Below are 20,927 nucleotides of genomic sequence, written 5' to 3'. Positions count from 1 at the left end.
TGGGGCTGTTCCTTCCTTCCCCTCACTGCCGCGGATGCAGACTGGACCATCTAAGCTGGACTCTTGGCAGGGCGGCCAGTACTGATCTCTGCTTCGTGCCCAATGGACAGCTAACCACCTTTTCCTGGGTTTCAAGTGGGTTCTGATGCTGACAGAATAAAGACATCAAGTTGGCCTATAAGGAGACCTGCAAATGTCTCTCAATAAACAAGGCTTAATGAGGAAATTGAAGGCAAGTGGCTCATTTCTAACCACTTCTCAGGGAAGTTTATTAAAAGCAGATAAATGGAATTGTGTGCTGTGTCTCAGTGGATGATCTCAAACTGTTCCTGACTTTGACTTGGCACCTGAAGAAATTCATCCAAGGTTTCTTAGCAAGTTACTTGCAGGACCAGAAGCAGAAGCCATTATCCCAACCGCCAAGGACGGCTCTGTCAGCTCTAGCCTCTCTGCGTCTCCAGGGAAACCTGGTTGGCTAACAGAAGACAATCTTTTACTCTGAACTTGTAAGATGGTTCTTGATGTCACTCAGCGGTCACACATGATGCTGCTGCCCATCCCTGCTTATCTCCAAGTTTTCTAAACACACTCTGCTACCAAGATCAAGATAGCCAGGGGTTTCGTCCTCCAGAAACGAGCAGAACCGACTGGCTGAGCAGATAATGACATCTCCATTTCCCTCCCAGGCAGTTCCAGACACCAGCCACGGGCTTTCACAACTGAAAGGTGCAGAGTAGGATGTCTCCCCCGCCCCCCACCCCTAGGTTCTTACTTGACTGAGTTCCTGAAAGGAGCTACCGAGGACCCTTTTTGGAAGGGGGAGGGGATGTCTTTAAGTTACCAAGTGTGGAGTTTAGATTATATCCCTGTTCAAGGCCATACTCACCCATAAGAGTCAAATCCCAAATTCTTAGAAGAAAGACATAGAAAAAACTACACTGCAGGTGTAGGCACTAATAAATCACCAGCGAGTCTTAAAATGAGCCAGTGCTTTAGGGATGATGCCATTTAATGAAAGCGGTGAAGCATCACTCAAGAAAAGAGAAAACAGGTACTACAGTGGGGAGTCCATTTTTCATTTTCTCTTACACCACAGACTAAGGTTTTTTTTAAATATTTTTTAAAATGTATTTATTTATTTATTTATTTATTTATTTATTTATTTTTGAGAGAGAGAGAGAGAGAGACACACACACACAGCACAAGTAGGGGAGGGTCAGAGAAAGACACAGAATCCAAAGCAGGCTCCAGGCTCTGAGCTGTCAGCACACAGAGCCTGATGTGGGGCTCGAATCCATGAGCAGTGAGATCATGACCTGAGCCAAAGTCAGATGCTCAACCGACTGAGTCACCCAGGTGCCCCCAAAGGTTATTGGTTTTTGTTTTTTTCACCCAGACTAAGGGTTTTTAAGCTGGACTACATAATTTTTTCCAGTGTCTAAGCCCATGGGTTTACTCTGCTTCCTTCGGCCATATGAATTCATAAAATCCTTCAGATATGGGTCCTAGTTCTCTCAAAGCAAAAGGAGGGGACGGAGTGGTCTGGGTAAGAAGGACACTGGCATTCATTGAGCACCTACTATATGTTATCTCCTTTAACCTTCAGAGTCCAGAGTTCTAACCCCTCCTTTAACCTTCAAAGAACTGTTATCTCTACCTTACAGAGGACCAAGGAAATTGAAGTTAAAACGGACACATTTCCTAAGGTCGCGTGGAACTGGGAGAGACAGGGCCCAAATCTAAAGTGTTGCCATTGTAACCGAGCCTCCTGCTGGTTATATTCCTCATTTCTTCCCAGGAAATGGGGCTTTTCAATTTCATGCCTTATTGGTAATCAGTCTCTTAAATGTCTAGCTGGCCATTTCAGCATGAACCTTCCAGGAAAGTATGCTATAGGAGGCATCCTGCGGATGAGGACAAAATACTACTGGTAGTATATCCGTAGAGTCTAACAGAAACTTTCTTGGAAGCTCATGATGGGTCTCATGACAGTTCCTATGATGAGCAGCTGACATCTGAGCTTGGGGAGAAGAGATGAATGTCCACTGCAGCTGGTTTGCTTTGAGGTCATGGCTGGGAGTAAATGTTTCCCAAAAGACGTTTCGGTGGCACTGCATGCGTGTATGTTTGTACACTAGGCCTCTGATGATAAATTAAGAATAATCTAGTGAATCAGAATGCAGTCAGCTTTCCTTCTCGATATCTATCAGGAGCTTAGAGTCCAGACATAAATGCCTAAGGCTACTTGCTCAATGCAACCACTCTGCTCTGCCCAGCTCATTTGAATGTGGTTACTAAATGTTCACATATTGCAGCCGGTAATAACAGCTTGGCTTCAAAAGGCCTGAGAGCACTTCTCATGACTTTTTCTCTTAGCAGATTCCTTCTAAGATACATGATGACCTCCAAATTTAAGAGACTGAAGCTACGGTCTCGGAAGCAGGAGGAAGGTACTCTGCCCCATTGCAGATGTTTGAGGGACTCAGGAAGACTGTGGAGCTGGCCTAATATACTATAGAAAGTTCAGAGCAGGGAAGATGGAAAGGCAGGAAGAAAGGAGCCAAGACCCAGGCAGACGCCCACTCCTCCCACTTTCTCCGACCAGTGCTGAGCGCCCCAGCAATTACGTTGAAAATCTTCATTAAGGGTCATTCAGTTCGTGGGCTCAGAGCAGGAACTCTGTTGGTCCTTCCCACAGCCAAACAGTCCCAAAGCACTGTGAGTCTGACCAGTCACATCACCAGGAGCCTGGGGCCTGAGAAGAAGAGGAGTCAACAGACACTTACCAATAGGCTCTTCAAGTTCAAGGAGCGTTCCTTTTTGAGGATGACCAGTGCGGCCAGGCCGCAGAAAGTGTAGCCGCCGTGCGCTTCCATCCCTGGAACCCCACCAATTCCACCTTCCCAATTCTGACACCTGGGAGGAGATGGAGAAGAGCAGATTGAGTGGTACGTGTCAACCCATGAGTGGCCGGGTAGAGTGGGTGGGCACAAGTGCAGAAGCACCCAGGTTGGCAAAGAATGAGTTTGTTCAGATAATGACATGAACCATCACAACTATGAATGGAAAGATGCCAGCTAATTAACTTTTGGAAATGCCTTTTCCTCCAAAAAAAAAAAGCGGGGGGGGGGGGGGGAACTCAGAAAAACAGTCTACTTATGCACAGTACCTCAAATCTCTTAGGAAAAAAGTAATAAAATCATACATACAGTATGACAACCACAGGTTAGAATAAAAATGAAAAATAATTGCTATTTAGGGCAGGTCTATTGCTGGTATTTTTTCTCTTTATTCTTCTGTATTTTCAAAAGCTTGCTATAATAAACATATAAAACTTTATTACTATCGAAGTAAACTTATTTTTTAAATTATAACCTATATATTCAAATTACTCATTTACTATTATAACAATTATTATTTTGGGGGTTAGACTATATATTAATAGTGTATTCTCTAGTCATAAAAACACGCCTCATCTTGCGACCAGCAATATAGGGTCATTTTTAGGAATTCATCCTAGGAAATAAGTTAAAATGTGTTCAAAGATAAGATTATAATATAACAGTGAAATATTAGAAACAACTCAGGAACTCAACAGTAAGGGACTGGTTATATAAATTATGGCCTATCTGTACTATAGAAAACTACACATTTAAAATGATGCTATGGGGGCGCCTGGGTGGCTCGGTTGGTTAAGCATCCTACTTTGGCTCAGGTCATGATCTCACGGTTCATGGGTTCGAGCCCCACATCAGGCTCTTGCTGACAGTTCAGAGCCTGGAGCCTGCTTCGGATTCTATGTCTCTCTCTCTCTCTCTCTCTCTCTCTCTCTCTCTGCCCCTCCCATGCTCGCACTCTGTCTCTGTCTCAAAAATAAATAAAAAACATTAAAGTAAAATAAAATGAAATAAAATAATGCTACAAAGGATATTTAAAGATGTTCCCAATCAAAAAAAGTTACAAAATGGTAAGGTACTGTATAATTTTCCCGGAATTCTAGAAAGACATACACCAAAAGAGTGGCTGATGGTGGATTACAAGTGGCTTAGATTTTCTTCTTTTTGCTCATCTTTAATAAATATGCTTTTCTGTGTAATAAAGACAATTTTTCTTAGTATATATTCATATGACAGCGTAGGACTTTACTTCTGATGATCTCCGAGTATGTACACACTCTACAGGCGTGTCTGCCTCACAATCCCAACCGCGGTATAGGTGCACAGGTGGATGGGCACATGATCCAAGAGCCAGCAGAACCTCCGGATGGCAGAGAAAACAAGCAATGATACCGCCTGTCTTTCAGGCACCTCTCCCTGGAGGCCTTGCATCTTGCAAACTCACAGGCCTTTTTCAGAGCAGTCCGCAGGCCCAGGGACATCACAGAGCAGGGCGCCAAGTCAAAAACTGGCTACCACCCCCTGTACGGATTCTTTAGCACCTCCATCCCATGACCCTGCTGCTGCCTAAGTGGCGAGTTTTCCTTCCAACACATTTGGCTATGTGGAGCAGAGGAACAGTCAAGTTTGAAAAGTCTGATGGGTGAAGAACAGGCAAGGCACCTCTTAACATTTTCCTTTTCCTTAACTTTTCTGAACTTACCTTTAAAAATTTTTTTTGAATAAAAAAAAACCAAACAGATAGTGTTAACAAGTAAATAATGAAAAGTAAATCTCCTGCCCAAGCTGGCTTCCTAGTCCCTCTCACCAGCAGTGACCACTGTCAGTTTGTCTCCTCCTCTCTCTCTCTCTCTCTCTCTCTCTCTCTCCACACACACACACACACACACACACATGCACACATGCACACACGCACACACGCACGATTTACATTCCGCTTTCCCTCCCTTTTATACGTGGGAGCAACTTCAATAATTGTAAATTAGTAATTTTAGTAAAATTCTTTGGGAATGTCTTCTAGCTAACCCTAACAGACTGAGCACAAGCCCAATAAAATGAAAAGAATTTAAAAAGGGATAAACCCACAAGGGTAAAGAGCATAGGAGAAGATATGAATACAGACAGGAAATAACAAAATTTCGAAAGCCAGAAAAGGGGAAAGATAAGAACTAACGGACTTAACAGATTAGAGAAACCTAAACCAGCCCGGGGATAGGAGGCAACAGAAAGCAAGACGACATGCTCCAGTGCAAGGCCCAGGAACTAGAGGCACCACGATGCCTCAAGAAGTGGGATGAGTTGGAAACAAGTTAATTGGTTGCAAACATACATAGGAATCAATGAGACCTCTGGGTATGCAGCAGAGGACAGGAAGTTTCAGGAGTTTAATCAAGAGGATCTGAACTCCAGGATGTCCAGCACAGCAGAGCAGGAAGGAGGCACCACACTGAGCAGGGGATTAAGTGAGAATCTATAATCTGAGTACAAACACCCCCTACCCCTTTTCCTCCTACTACTTTACAAAGCTGGCTGCCAACTTCATACCCCAACCAGAAATCTGGAAGATCCTTCTCAAGGGAAGCTGATAAGCCCAAGAGAAAAACCCAATGGGGTGAAAGGCTGAACCTAGCCTACTCTGGCACATGTAGCTCCCCATCAGCTTTTTAGCCCTTGGCTTCCAAATATGAATATGAGACATTTCAACAAAGTCTCTGATATGGAAGAGAGAGACCAAAACAGATGAACAAAAATACATTGGAGAAATAACGTAGGGAACAGAAGGAAACTTTTTAAAATTGTATCTTTAGATAAAATATTATATGAAATGAAAACACTTTAAGAATAAAATGTGCCTGAAACAAGAACAGGAAAGTATGTAAAAAAGAAGTATTCCTTTTATAAACGAGGATAAAATAAGCTCTGGAAATTTAAAATAGAATGGCAGAAATACAAACTCAACAGAAGGATTAGAAAATAAAAGGTAAGGGACTCTCCCAGAAAGTACAGTACAAAAGATTAAGGGTTAAAAAATAGGCAAAAAATTGTGAAAAATTAGAAGACTAATCCTACTGCTAGGAGGTTATAAAATGAGCAAACACTGAAAATAGAGGGAAAGAAATTATCAAGGAAATCATATTGTATAATAAAGATTCTGGAACTAAAGTATTTGCAATCCCAGATTGAAGATACATACTGGGTACCCAAAAAATGAAGAAAAAAAAATCCGTATCATGGTTCATCAGCCTGAAGTTTCCAAACTTCAAGAATACAGATTCCAACAACTTCTAGGGAGGGGGATAAGGTGGGAAAGAGAAAAAGAGAAACAAAACCAAAACATACAACGGATTGGGAACACAATGGCACTGGGAGGCAGTAAAGCACAGTGGTTACCATAACAGATTTTGGTCACCTAAATTTCTTGTAATTCAGCTTAATATCAAATTCAATATCCTGCCATTTGACATTTAAGGAAACCATGACATGGAGAAGTGAAATAATTTGTCCAAGGCACAAAGCTAGTAAATCACGAGACTGGGATTCAAACCCAGAGTTTTCTCCTCCTGCAAATAACAGCTACATGCTCTGGACACAATACACAGAAACAATTCCTGAGGGCTCAGCAGACTGACAAAAGGCAGGCAGATTCTGGTGGGGATTTAAAAGTTGGAGCAGACAACAGCAGGCAGGCAGTCTCTTCCCTCCCCTCCCCTCCCCTATTTTTTTCTTCCCAGTCTGCCCTGAGGATGGCTGTGGGCCCCAGTGGTGGCAGCAGCAGGTCAGAGGGGTCAGTGGAAGGCAGCCGAAACTAATGGAAAGCCCACCATTTTTCTGATAAGAAGAACCAGGCTGAAAGAAACTAAGGAGAAGTACCAGAAAGAGCCAGAGAAGGAAAACTCCTAATTCCATGTTTAAACTTCAACGAAGTTTCTACATGACTCCCAATCACACAGGTGCTGGGCAAAATGAGAGCAGCTTCTGACCCATGAACTGATCAAAGAGCTGAACCACAGCCCAGTGCAGGTGTGACAATTCACAGTTTGCATCTAACCAAGTTGATTGCCTGCTTAAACAAAAACAACACTCTTTAGAGCAATCTAACAGAATCCAGTCTCTATAATGTAACATCATAATGTCCAAAACACAACCCTAAAATTACTTGACATATGCATAATCAGGGAAATGGGACATGCCAACTCCAAGATACCCAGATGCTGAAATTACCACACAAGAATTTTAAAGCGGATGTTATAACTATATATTTACCTCAGGGAAGTAGGAAAAAAATATATATACTTATAAAGAATAAAAAGACGGGAAATCTTAACTGAGAAACAGAAAGCATAAAAAAGAAACAAATCCAGGCAGGTTAGCTCAAAAGCCTATACTCTCAATCTCTAAACTACCTTACCAATCTCTAGCTACCTTACTAGTGAGTATTACATATCAGGTCTTCAGCAGATGTTGGTTATTAGTATTATCAGCCTTTTTAACAATGACACTGGAAGCCAGAAGATAATGGAGCAATGCTAAAAAAAATTCTGAAGGATGTCAATTTATACAGTTTCCAATTTAGAAATCTCTCACCAAATAAACTATCAATCAAGTGTGAGAGTAGAATAAATAATCTTAATCTTAAAATAATGCATAATCTTAAAAATTCATCTCCCAAGTGCTCTCTTTTGGAATCTACTAGAGTATGTGCTTCATTAAAATGAGTAAGTAAGCCAAGAAAAAAGAGGACAGGGGCTTCAACAAAGGAGAGAAGTGAAGTGAATTTCATGCTGAAAGGAAGCTTCTGGATGCCTGCTGTGCAGCAAGCTGAGAGCAATCTGTCCAGACTGAAGCAGGAGAGCAGGGGGCTCCAGGAAGGATAACTCAGAACACACACACACACACACACACACACACACACACACACACACACAAAACTGATACATCACCGAAAGTGTTTGTATTGAGAGTAACTTTATAGCTCTGGCAGAAAATCTGGGAATAAGTCCATGGTCTATACATTTAAAAAAAAAGGGGTAATGATTAATTCCAGGAAAATAAAAATTATGTAAGACAGTAAATCTGATCATATTTTACCATCTGATTTACCTGAAAACTATATTTTCACAGTAATAGGTACTACTTTGATAAGAATAAACGTGTAAAAAACAAAATAATACAGGCTGGATATCAAGTACATAGGTATCTACTATACATTTTCTTTACTTTCTTTTAAATTATAAAATATTTGAAGCATCTAGGAAAGTCTAGCAAATATATAGAACATCCATGCATCTAACACCTAGCTTTAACTTAGCCATATGTGCTTCAAGTCTTTCTTTTATTTTAAAGAAATAAACCATTACAGATACAGCTGAAGTCTCCCGCGGAGATGTGTAAACTTCCCTTGATTTCATGTCCTCTGCCCTCCCCCCAGAAGTAACCGCCATCCTGAATTTGGTGTTTATTCTTCCCAGGCATGTTTTTATATTACCACATGTGATTCTTTCCATAAACAATATAGAATTATTGTGCATGTTTTCAAATTTTAAATAAATGTGCTAATCCGCATGTTTTAACATCCTTTATTTTAACTCAGTGTTGTTTTGGGGATTTATCCACATTGATGCATGTAGCTCTGGTTTGTTCATTTTAACCAATTTATACTGCCATGTGACTCTACCACACTTTACTTCTCCATCTCGTGCTTATGAACATTTAACCAGTTCCTGGGTTTCTGCTATTACAACCACGTCATATGTTTGTGTCTTTCATGCCTATGTGTGAGTTTCTGTAGAAGTGGGATTGCTGGGGCATCAGCAAGGGCATCTTATTACCGAAATCCTCCCCAAACTGGTTAAATCCACTTAGGTGCCCACAAATACTGCTCGCCCAAGGTTTTGAGCCTTGCCAATCCATACAATTACACAACACTGAAGAAAGTTCGGAAAAAAGGAAACTTTTAACGTATGTTTGAAATGCACAATCCTACAACCCTAATCCATCTCCTGTCATTTTATATTCCCTTCCATTCCTTTTTCCACTTTCTTTACTTTTTCAGAATCTTCACCACCTGCTTTCTAAGAGGCCAGGACAGACCCCAGCATCTCTCACCTCGCTATCCATTCGGCGGTGCCCTCAAAGAGATCTGGGGTGATGATGTTGGTCAGAGAAGCCACGGAAGCAGCACAGTATGCACTTCTGTTAGGATGGAAACACACGGGGACAACGTGAGGCTTTAAGAAAGGGATGAACTAAGGTTCACGGAGCTTCTCAGGCGGGTTGCCCTCTGCTTGGTAAGCTGTAACCACCTCCTGTCCTCACTCTTGGCACATGGTCAGTCCTCCTGGGTCTCCAACTGAGAGGTGTGACATTCTATTTGGATAGGGCTGCTCACAGCGTGGCTTCAGTGAAAGAACATGACATTCTAGTCTCCCTACCTCCACATGGTCAAATCTACATCAGAGGAAATAGTAGCCAAAGTGAATTTAGCTCTTTCAAAGACCTCCAATGGTTCCCAAACTTCCACGGTGTCATTCAAGTATTTCTGATACGGTCATTTATTGAGATGTCAGTCATGTTTTAGATCCAGGATTTCTGTTTATAGCGTGGACACATTAAAGGTTAACTATATATTTTTTCTGCAACAGACACTCCAAAGCAGGGCACCAAACCCTAATGGCCAGAAACAGATGAGTCCACTCAGATACTTTCCTTAGGCCTTTAAAGGGAGAGAAGCGCTTTGATTTCAAGCAGTACAGACACCAGTACAGACACACACACACATTTTTAAATGAAAAAGAAAGAGGGGCGCCTGGGTGGCTCCGTCGGTTAAGCGTCCAACTTCGGCTCAGGCCATGATCTCACGGTTCGTGAGTTCGAGCCCGGCATCAGGCTCTGTGCTGACAGCTCAGAGCCTGGAGCTGCTTCAGATTCTGTGTCTCCCTCTCTCTCTCTCTGCCCCTCCCCTGCTCACGGTCTGTCTCTCTCTGTCTCTCAATAATAAATAAATGTTAAAAAATTTAAAAAGAAAAAGAAAGAGAACATCTTTTTTTTTTTTTTTTTTTAATGTTATCCTACTTGATTTGGAATAATTCTTGCCACTCTGCCCTCCCAGCCCTAATGCTTCCCAGGACACATGTTATTTCAGCTTCTCCCTCTACTATCGAATATAGCTACAAACTGTCTTTTCTTCCCTTCTATGCCCTTTTCCAATGTCCAGCATCTCAGCTCCATTTTACACTGAAGACAACTGTTTGTTTTAATTCTGCATACAGATCCTGTTGCTAAGGGCTCCTAAGGAATACAAAAGGAAGGAAAGAGAAGTGTCTAATGTCCGTTACTGTTCAATATGGACACACTACTAAGCCGAACTTACAGAGGTATTCCAAAAAGAAATCTCTGCAGAAGCTGCAAGCACTATTGTGCGACCAGCATCTTTATCAGCCCGCTCATGCTGGCCACAGCACAGCAGAGGCTGAGTTACCCCGGCAGGCCTCAGAAGCACACCAGAGTCCCCCATGCCAAATGTTCTCATCTGCCATAAGCTAACTTCAGAGGCCTGAGCTAATTTCTTCCAGCGTTTCAGCCTCTCAGAGGGGATTCACAGCATTTGCTCCTGACCCCTAATGGAACCTCTGAGGTAGGGAGGTGGCCAACAAAGTGGTTTGCTTCTCACAAAGGGAAGAACTGAGATGTGAAGCCAGCAGCCACAAGTCCCCCACTGAAAAGGGGAGGGAACAAACACACCTTTTTCATGCAGTTTCTTCCTCTCTCCACCCCTCCGCTCATCACATCTCTCAAATTTGTCCACTCCTCTCCATATGCTCTGCTGTCCCCCAAATCCAAGTCACCATTACCTGGGTCAATCTCCTGCCTGGTCTTTCTCCATCCAGCCCTGAAACCGGAGGACTTTTACTAAAACACCACAATCTCTTCACTGCAACTGGAGAAGTTGTCATAAAATACAAACCAGATCAAGTCACTCCCTACTTAAACCTAGTCCGTGGCTTTCCACGGCTCTTAAAATAAACTCCCTGGCTCTTAAGGAGATCCCAGGACCCCTCAGTCTGGTCCCAGCCTGTTCTTCCAGCCTCACTTCTACTGCCCCCCATGCCCTCTGTACTTCAGCAACACTAAACTGCTTTCTCGAACACACTCTTGAACACACTCCCTGTCACCTCAACTTCTGCAAATGCTGGGTCCCTGTCTCCCTACTATCCCCAAAGAATGTTCCAAGTTATAAAACCTGGATTAGGAGGGCAGTAATAAATAATTACTGCTCTCTTAAGAACCGGGAAAAAAACTGTACTTGCTAGGAGTTCACTGCAATCTGATTATCGGCAGCCCTCCAGTGCCATAAACACTTGAATAAGCTCATCCCAGACACTATTAGGAGCTGTGACAGACAGGAAAGATCAAGAGACTCCTCTGTCTAAGCCAGGATAAGACATGCTAGCCTCCAGATGTCCATCACTGCTGCTTCTCTCCAAGTCAAACCCACTCAACAAGCACTCTGGAGTCCTGGCTGACACTTTCAGGCAAAGGACAATTAAATAACAAGCAAGAAATGATGGGAATTGGGGTACTAGAAACCAAGCAAAGCACGGAAGCGTTCATATCTCTGAGTCTACGCAAGTGGAGAGCATGGCTGGAACAGAGCATATTACTGGAAGAGCGTAGGTACAGGGTTCCTTGGTGGCACAGATCGATTCTAGTGGAGAAGTTTCCTAGCATTTGTCTAGCAGATATAAATAAGAACACAGAAAAAACTGGAGCTAGAACAACGAAATTAGAAAATAATTGTATCTGAAAAGGTATGTGATATAATGCCAAAGCAATCTTGCTTTTGTCTAATAATTTCAGAAATTTTAAAAAAGCTAAATTTCGAGACTGTGCACACTCAGTTGTACCATCTGTAGAACAGAAATGAAAATGTAGTGTCTTTTGGTTGTGGGGGTGAGACAACTTTTAGCTTTTTCCTTAAGAAGAGTCAATTCAAGGGGTGCTTGGGTGGCTCAGTTGGCTGAGCATCTGACTTTGGCTCAGGTCATGATCTCACGGTTCGTGGGTTCGAGACCCACGTCAGGCTCTGTGCTGACAGCTGGGAGCCTGGGGCCTGCTTCCAAGTCTGTGTCTCCTCTCTCTCTCTCTGCCCCTTCCCTGCTCACACTGTCTCTCTCTCTCAAAAATAAAATAAACATTAAAAAATTTTTAAAAGAGTCAACTGAATACTGTTTTTCTTCATTAGTTATATTGGCTTTGTTGGCATTTTCAGGGTTTAAAAACACAAGACAACAGGTCCCAAAGGGAGTCACTTATGCTGAACTCCACATCTTAATCAGTTTCAGCTCCCCAGAAATGAAATCTTAAACCAGCCAATCAGGAATCACCTGATGAGCACTACTTAGGTCACTGGCCTGACAGAACCCTGCTGTCCCTTAAAGGAAAGTAACCTTGCAATAACTGGCCCACTTTTTTTGCCTAGTATAACTTCCTTTTCGCACTCCTTTCTGCCTATAAAAATCTCTCGTTTTGTATAGGTCCGCAGAGTACATTTCTATCTGCTAGATTACACGCTGCCTGATTAGAATAGATTTTGCTCAAACTCTTACATTTAACAAAATATGCTTCAGTTTGTTTTTACAACAGATACTGGGATATTATGATATAATAAGAAACATACACAGAAAAACCTTGGATTGCGAGCAACTTCTTCTGCAAGTGTTCCGCAAGACGAGCAAACATGTGTAATAAATTTTAACTTGATAAACGAGGGATGTCTTGCAATACAAGTAGTACGTGACGCCAGATGTCACAGGATCACAACTGAGCCAATGGTTCTTGAAATTAGCTTTGATATACAAATGCTTTGGATTACAAGCATGTTTCTGGAATGAATTATGCTCTCAAACCAAGGTTTTACTATACTGGTTTTCTCCCAGATTCCTGGAACAAAGCTCCTAAAACCCTTGGAATTTCCTGAGTGACAGGGGTGATAAGAGAGTCTTTAGCTATTCATAATAACTGCATCTGGGTGGCTCAGTTGGCTGAGCATCTAACTTTGGCTCAGGTCATGACCTCACGGTTCGTGGGTTCGAGCCCCGCATCAGGCTCTATGCCTGGTCAAGCACACCTGAGTTATGCTAATGAGGTGATTCCTGGAGGATGGACTGCCTGCCAAAGGAACTGACCACATCATCAGAGGGTTGGAACTTTCAGCATCATCGCCCCCTTGACGAGAGGGGCTGCAGATTGAGTTAATCACCAATGGCCAATGATTTCACAATCATGTCTACACAATGAAACTCCCATAAAAACCATAAATGCAGGTATTTGGGGAAGCTTCCAGGTTGGTGAATGCATCCATGTACCTGCCAGGAGGGTGACATACCCCAACCTCACGGGTACAGAAGTTCCTGCGCTTTGGACCCTTCTCGACCTTGCCCTATATACCTCTTCAACTGGCTGTTCGTTTGTATCCTCTATAATATCCTTTGTAATAAACCAGTAAGTAAAGTGCTTCCTTGCATACTGTGAGCCATCCTAGCAAATTATTGAACCTGAAGAGGGCGTCATGGGAACCTTTGATTTGCAGCTAAGTCAGACAGAAGTGTGGGTAACCTGGGGACACACTACTTGTGACTGGCATTTGAAGTGGGGGTGATCTTGTGGGACTGAGCCCTTAACCTGTGGAATTTGAGTTAAATCTAGTTAGTTCATGTTAGAATTATTTAACATGAGGGAAAAAGCACCTGTTTGGTGTTGGAAGTGTTGTAATAAACAGTTTTTCCAGCGAAGAACTTATTTTAGGTTCAAATAGACACATTACATGTTTTTTTTCTCCCCCTTTACTTTCGAACCAATGGTTAACCCAGAAAATTAATCAACTTGTGTAGAAGCTAAACACATTTACAAATAAGGCAATAAGATGGCTTTGCTATAGAAAGCTCAAAAACACATATTTCTCTAAGGATTTGGTATAAAACCTCAGTGATCCACCGCCTTTGAGAAATGACTTAGTGAATTTCGTATATGCTTCAGCAATCTCCCACCAGATGAGTGAGCTTCTTGTGGGGTATGTTGGACAATTCTAGAGTAAAATAATAATTTTGGGCCAACTGGTTCCAATTAGTTACTGAAACTCTATTTTGCTGCACTCTACTGGTCCCCCAAAATTTGTGCACCTCCCAAAGCAATTCTCATTCAGGTGATAAACATTCTCCCGAGTTCATCAAATTCATTCAGAAAATATTTACTAAGTTCCTACTGGGCTTCCTTCTTCCTTCCTATCCCAGAGAGATTAAAGATTGTATTACACTATACCGTTATTATATATTATGTATGGTATGTCATTTTATACCAACCAAATATGTTTTTGATTTTTAAAATAAAAGCATTTGATTTTGTTCCTGTCTTGCTTATATTCTGACACTTACATAAAAGAGGTCAAGTGACAGTGACACCTGAGGACATCTGTGTCATGTTTGCAATGATTATGAGCTGTGTCACTGACACGCCATTCTACGTCATTCTGTGAGACAAAGCAGCAGCTTTTCCATGTTGTTCCTTGGGTTTGGCATCTCTAATGACAGAGAAGATCTAGAATCTACTGACACACTGGCCTGAGGAAAACCCCACTCACCTCACATCCACCTCACCTCCAACGTGCATGAGAAAAGAGCCATCAGGTTGCTTCAACGAGTACAAATACTGAAGAAGCTTCTCTCTGAGACACAAATAGGGGAGAGGGAGGAGACAGCAATGGTCAGTGCAGCAGCAGCAGGCGGGGACCCTTTGGGGGTCTGGCACTGCTGGCTTTGGCTGTACCTGTTAATGACGTCATAGGCTTCCTCGGTGCCAATGATGCATAGTGCATTGACGGCTGCATACGTGGGTGCAAGGTGTGGGTACTGGCCAGGGCCCCCTCCAAAGCCACCTTCTGGACTTTGACACAGCTCCAGGAACTGACACACGCTAGGTATACAGCCAAAGGGAAAAACAAAGTCAGAGAACATTCATTTCAAAACACCAGACTCCACCAGAGTCTATGCCTTTTCCAACATCCCCCTCCCTCCCTCAAAAGGGAAAAAAACCTCTCCTCCCTCTTCCTGAACACATATTGAATATAATTAACCTTTGAAAAGGGCCTCTCTGCCCTATTTTGAATGCCCATCTTTCTGAGTTTTGTATTTAAGCACCTGTCTAACCATAAAGCAAGGGATGTAAGTCAAGCAGAAACAAATAGACTTTCATGGGATTGGGATTAAGTCTCATACTTCTTGACCAAATTCTTCCCATACTTTTCACTCAGTTTACCACCCTGGATCTGTGGAACCAGCCCCTTCTCCTTGCCTTTGGGGTCTCCCCCAAGCTTTGAATTTTGCCCAAACTGTGGTGGTGCCCAACTACTTCTTTCTATGCTAACCATCTTGGTCTAGAGACACCACCTAGGCTTACCCAGAATATTTAAAGAGATGTCAAAAAAAAAAAAAAAAAAAAAAGAAAGAAAGAGATGTCTTCTCACTCCCATTACCCCTAAGCCCCAGGGGCTTCTGACTTTTCTTCCTACCGCCACCAAGAAACCAGCTTTTCATGGATTCTGCCCCCACGGTTAGGAGAGCGAAACAGAAGTGGGCTTCTGTCACGCTCATGCCAAATGTGGCAAACTGCGGCACTGCTGACTCATATCGTAAAAATGCATCCTGGCCTGTAGGCTTTTGGGGAATTTTTCACACTAATCTACAGAAGCTCCAGTTTCCTCACTGAGGGAAACTGTTTATTGAGGGTTTGCCTCCAAGCATGGCATCAGGTTGCCCAGAAGTTACATTTTTGCCTTAGGTCAAATCAAGGGAGCCCCTATTTATCCGAGGTCCTCTGAAGTTCACCAGGAAGGGGTGCCCCAGGAAAGCCCTGGTCATCACGCTCTCTCCCCACAGCTCAGCTGGGCTCACTGGCTTCCTGTTAGGACAAGCCTCCATTTAAGAGAACACGTTGGAAATCTGTGCCCTAGTGCTCAGGCAGCCTTCTTTTCTTGGACTCCTTCATCTTATTCTTTCTTATCTACTGCAGCCAGAGGGGCCAAACAGAGTCTAGTGAATCTCCACTAGGACACAAGTTTACTATTGCTTTTCCACATGATATCTGATTACTTGATTTCAGACCTTCCATTATCTGGCAGCGACGGCAATAAAAAATGCTGCTGACTCGCTGCTGGGGTCCTGAAGTTTTCCCGGGTCTCAAAAACAATACTCATTCCCTTGTACCTGCACCTTTAATTTTACTACAGGAAACACAAGGACTGAAGCTGAAATTGATCATCAGAGAAGAAAGACAGTTCTGTGGCCTATTTGCAACAGCAATTAATTTTCATGGAGAAAATTAATTTGTTCCTAACATATTTTCCAAACCTTCATCAATTCATATCCTATTTCCTGGAAACAAATAGCTAATAAACTCACGTCCCGACAAAGGTTGGCTGCACTAGCGTGCAAAAAGTTCTCTGTATCACAAAAACAAAAGGTTTTAGTTTATATAAAACTTAAGAGCACATTTAAAAAAATGAAAAGGATAAGAGTCACCTAGTTACCCATTCTCTTTCCCAGTTCCCAAGATAGAATCCTGCCAAATGAAACACCCCAGACCCTGTAGCCTAAGGTCTGGTGAACTGGGATCTGAATGTACCAGACACCTTTAAATCATTCCTCGATGCCAACCTTCCTCAGCTGATATGTGGCATCTGACTGGCCGTGGGGCTATGCTGGGGAGCAGGGCTGGGCTTTTCTGGACTCTGAGACGCTTCCATATTACAGAACATTCTGCTCCAGAGGCTTTCCAACTAACACCTTAAGGAACTGGCAAACTGACCATGAAGCTGCCAGCCGTCATTAGCAGAGTTCTCAGCAACTCTGAAAACCAAAATGTGAATGAGACTTCTACTATCAAAAGGGGAAGGAAAAACTTATCTTAGAGACCAGAAATTCACCAACTAGTAAAAAAAAAAAAAAAAAAATTCACAAGCAGGAGACATGGTGCAAACACGAAGAGCAGTCGACTTTGTAAAGAGCATGCGTTATGCAGTATTTTGTCACACAACTAAAAGATCTAGCAGATCTGTGTTCTTTCAAGTCAGCAAGGCATTTTGTTCTAGCAGAGTGGGAAACCATCTTTTATATTAGGGATTTCCAAACCCAAAATGTGTGCATCACAATCATGGGCGAGCTAATAGAGAAAAGAGAGGCCCAGTCTTCTTGAAGCAGGAACAAGCCTGGGCCTCTGTATTTTCACCCAATTCCCAGATGACGTGTGTACACACAAAGTTTGAGAACCACAAGTCTTGGCTGAGCAATTAGAATCACTTGGGGGATGTTTTTTAAAACCCAATGCCCAGGTCACACCCAATACCAATGAAATCAGGATCACTGAGGGTGAGACCCAAGTGGCCACAGTTTTTTTTTTTAATTCCCATGTGACTCCAATGTACAGCCAAGTATCGGTGCCTCTCAAAGTTGAGTGCGCATGGAAATCACCTGAGAACCTGCTGAACTGCAGTTCTGGCTCAGAAGGGCTGGATGGGCTAGAAAGTCGGTACTTCCAGCAAGCCCCAGTTGATGGCAACGCCACTGGTGTGGGGAATCGCATTTTTGGTAGGAATGTGAAAGATCTGTGCTGTCCAATAGGCAGTGACGAGCCACGTGAGGCTATTTAAATTTTAAATTTAATTAAGTTTAAGAATTAATTTAATGTTTAGCTCCTCAGTCATACAAGCCACATTGCAACTGTTCAATAGCTACGCGTCCCTAGTGGCTACCACAGAATAGAGGACATTTCCATTGTTGTGGAAAGTTCTCCTGAACACCAACACTCTATCATTCAACTATTAAAAAGTATGTAAAACCTGTAAGAAGATCAAGTTCAAAGCAAGAGTATCAATGATTTACTTCTAAGGAGTTACTCGGACTTTCAGGTGATGGCTGAAGATTATGGGCATTGCTGTCACCAACTTGAATGAAGTACTCAAAACCGTGTACAGAGAACAAGCAAAATAATACAAAAGGAGCAGAGAAACACCGCCAAGGTGAGAATTAAAGTCCGGAATAATATAAGACAAATCAGAAGCACATAAGAATACAACAAATGAAACAAGTACAAGTAATAAATAACATACTCAGGGATGGCAGGAGTGGGGAGGAGTAGAGCATATCAATATACAACGGGAAAGGACTAGGAATACAGGAGAAAGAGGACCAGAGATTAGGACCCATGAGTTGTGGACAAAAACGACAACACTTAAGAGCATCATAAACGCAGCGCTGGTCACAACTGTATTTGGCTCAAACCTCCATTTTCCAACTAAAAGGAGGTTCAGGTTAGAATTATAAAATCACAGGTGCCTGGGTGGTTCAGTTGGTTAAGCGTCCGACTCTTGATTTTGGCTCAGGTCATGATCTCACGGTTCGTGAGTTCGAGCCTGCATCAGGCTCTGCACTGTCAGCGCCCAGCCTGCTGGCATCTTCTCTCTCCCTCTCTCTGCCTCTCCCCCACTTGCTTGCATGTGCTGTCTCTCAAAATAAAGAAATAAACTTAAAAAAATAATAACTGTAAAAATGGCCAAATATTAAAAGGCTTAATATTACAGGCAACCACCACCATGAGGAAGCTACCCAGCAAAATACCTCAGGTATACAGGAGCGCCTGGGTAGCTCAGTTGGTTGAGCATCTGACTTCGGCTTAGGTCATGATCTCAAGTCTTGTGGGTTCAAGCCCCACATCGGGCTCTCCGCTGACAGCTCAGAGCCTGGAGCCCGCTTTGGATTCTGAGTCTGCCCCTCCCCCACTCACACTGTGTGTGTCACTCTCTCAAAAATAAATACTAAAAAAAATTTTTTTTAAGTTTAAAAAAATACCTCAGGTATACAAAGGGTAGGTACGCAAACTTTCTGGTAGAGAAACAAACACTGAAGCTAGTTTGCAGCAGCAGAATTTAGATAAGATTTAAGAAAACTTTCAGCACCACAGTAGGTTACCATGGACAGACTGAAGGCCAAGAACAAGTTACAAAGATCACAGCTTTGGGAAAGGAATGGTCATCCTTGAGCAGGACGGCTTGCGGGGAGATGCCAATAGAAGATGGATGCATGGACATCCAGCTTCCTCTAGTACTAAGGCTTTTGAATTTCATACCATAAAACAACTCCAGCTTAGTACGAGGGAGAGAAGAGCTCCTTCCCTAGCAGAGCACAGCAGTGAGCAGGTGGAAATGACAGGCTCCTCACCGATTCCAGGAGGCGGGAGCCGCCCATGGAGTCTGACACATTGTCTGACTCCATCAAGCACAGTCATCCTCTGGAACCTGCTGTTCTGGAGGGAAGGTCAAGTCTAAAGTTGGTTATTGTAGAGCAGGGTTTCTCCACCTTGGCAGTCTGATATTTTGGACTGTGTGGTTGTTCGTTGTGGGAACTGACCTGTGGAGGAAATCTGGGAGCACCCCTGCCCTCCTCTACCTACTCGACACCAGGAGCACCTGGCCAAAAAATGCCCAGAACGCAGAGGACTAGGTAAGGTATCTTCACAGAAAGGTAAGGCAACAAATCACATTTAAAAGTTAAAAGGAAAAATATTTGGGGCGCCTGGGTGGCTCAGTCGGTTGCGCTTCCGACTTCGGCCCAGGTCATGATCTCACGGTCTGTGAGTTCGAGCCCCGCGTCGGGCTCTGTGCTGACAGCTCAAAGCCTGGAGCCTGCTTCGGATTCTGTGTCTCCCTCTCTCTCTGCCCCTCCCCCACTCATGCTCTGTCTCTCTCTGTCTCAAAAATAAAATAAAACATAAAAAAAAAAATTTAATTTTAAAAAAATAAATAAATAAATAAAAGGAAAAATATTTGAAGAGCTATTCAGGGGATCAGCTACGAATAACTTTTTGAAGGGGAAATAGCAAAACAGTGACACACGAAAATTTAAACTAATGAACATTTGGAAAAACTTTATAAGCAGAAAAGTCTTAAAACAATGAAGTTAAAGACAATTTTCAGATCTTACAGAAGCTAGAAACCTAACTTCAACAATGCAGCGGTCTCCCTGTGATTTCACTTTACTCTGTGTGTTATGTTACGGTACTTTTCAATAACGAAGCATGGGATTCTCATTAAAGGACGCTTCCTTCCTTCCGTTAAAATCGTTAACAAATGTACTTAGTCTGGTACCAAAATATTAATTTATTTCAGGTAAACATACATATCAATTTGTGGATACAACCTCTTAGAGAGGCAAGCTACGTTCCTACCTATGAATATGTTGTTTTTGAAAGATCTGAGACCAGCAGTAAAAACCTGGTCTTGCTGGCTTCTCTTAACAGTGACAGTAGCTGAGAAAGTGATTTTGTCCACTAGAGGGAACTCAGCTTGCCATCTTGTTCCCTAAACAGAAGCGCAAAGGTGAACGAAATAGGAGAGAGAAATGTGTGTGTATGTGCGTGTCACCTGCACTAAGTGGCAGAGTGGGGAAAGAAAAGGGCAGGAAAATAATAAAACTCCAGAGCTAAACTCTGCACCTTAATAGTTATATGAAGAAGAAGGGGACAGAAAGCTGACCATATTTTCAAAGCATTTCCTTTCTCTGTGCAAAATACATCCGATATCAGAGAGTCTTTTAAAAATCCCAATATTTTTACAGAAATCATTAAGATTTCTCATATCTTGGGGCGCCTGGGTGGCGCAGTCGGTTAAGCGTCCGACTTCAGCCAGGTCACGATCTCACGGTCCGTGAGTTCGAGCCCCGCGTCAGGCTCTGGGCTGACAGCTCGGAGCCTGGAGCCTCTTTCCGATTCTGTGTCTCCCTCTCTCTCTGCCCCTCCCCCGTTCATGCTCTGTCTCTCTCTGTCCCAAAAATAAAAAAAATTAAAAAAAAAAAAAAAAAAAAGATTTCTCATATCTTACTAAAAATAGTTCATTTCCTTATAGGTCAGAGCTACTAGGCTCTGTTGATAACAGATATTATCTGGACCTAGACTGAACTGTCTGCTAGGCATGAAACAAAATACATT

The 20,927-nt window shown here is 42.7% G+C and overlaps 2 protein-coding genes across 2 annotated transcripts in view; both read right to left on the bottom strand.

The window, feature by feature from the left end:
- The window catches only part of CHURC1 (churchill domain containing 1), a 417,546-nt gene that overhangs the window by 303,814 nt on the left and 92,805 nt on the right, over positions 1-20,927 (bottom strand). The window lies entirely within an intron of this gene.
- Positions 1-20,927, bottom strand: part of FNTB (farnesyltransferase, CAAX box, subunit beta) — a 67,498-nt gene that overhangs the window by 13,992 nt on the left and 32,579 nt on the right. The window contains exons 5-8 of the mRNA XM_060620052.3: positions 14,718-14,864; positions 14,533-14,616; positions 9,003-9,089; positions 2,787-2,916 (exon numbers count right to left, since the gene is read on the bottom strand). Of these exons, the coding sequence (XP_060476035.1) occupies positions 2,787-2,916; positions 9,003-9,089; positions 14,533-14,616; positions 14,718-14,864 (448 nt within the window). The remainder of the gene's footprint in view (positions 1-2,786; positions 2,917-9,002; positions 9,090-14,532; positions 14,617-14,717; positions 14,865-20,927) is intronic.

The sequence above is a fragment of the Panthera onca genome, chromosome B3, assembly GCF_046562875.1.
Source record: "Panthera onca isolate mPanOnc1 chromosome B3, mPanOnc1 haplotype 2, whole genome shotgun sequence".
NCBI classification, from domain to species: Eukaryota; Metazoa; Chordata; class Mammalia; order Carnivora; family Felidae; genus Panthera; species Panthera onca.
Note: the sequence above shows the minus strand (reverse complement) of the source record. Positions and strands in the feature narration are given on the sequence as shown.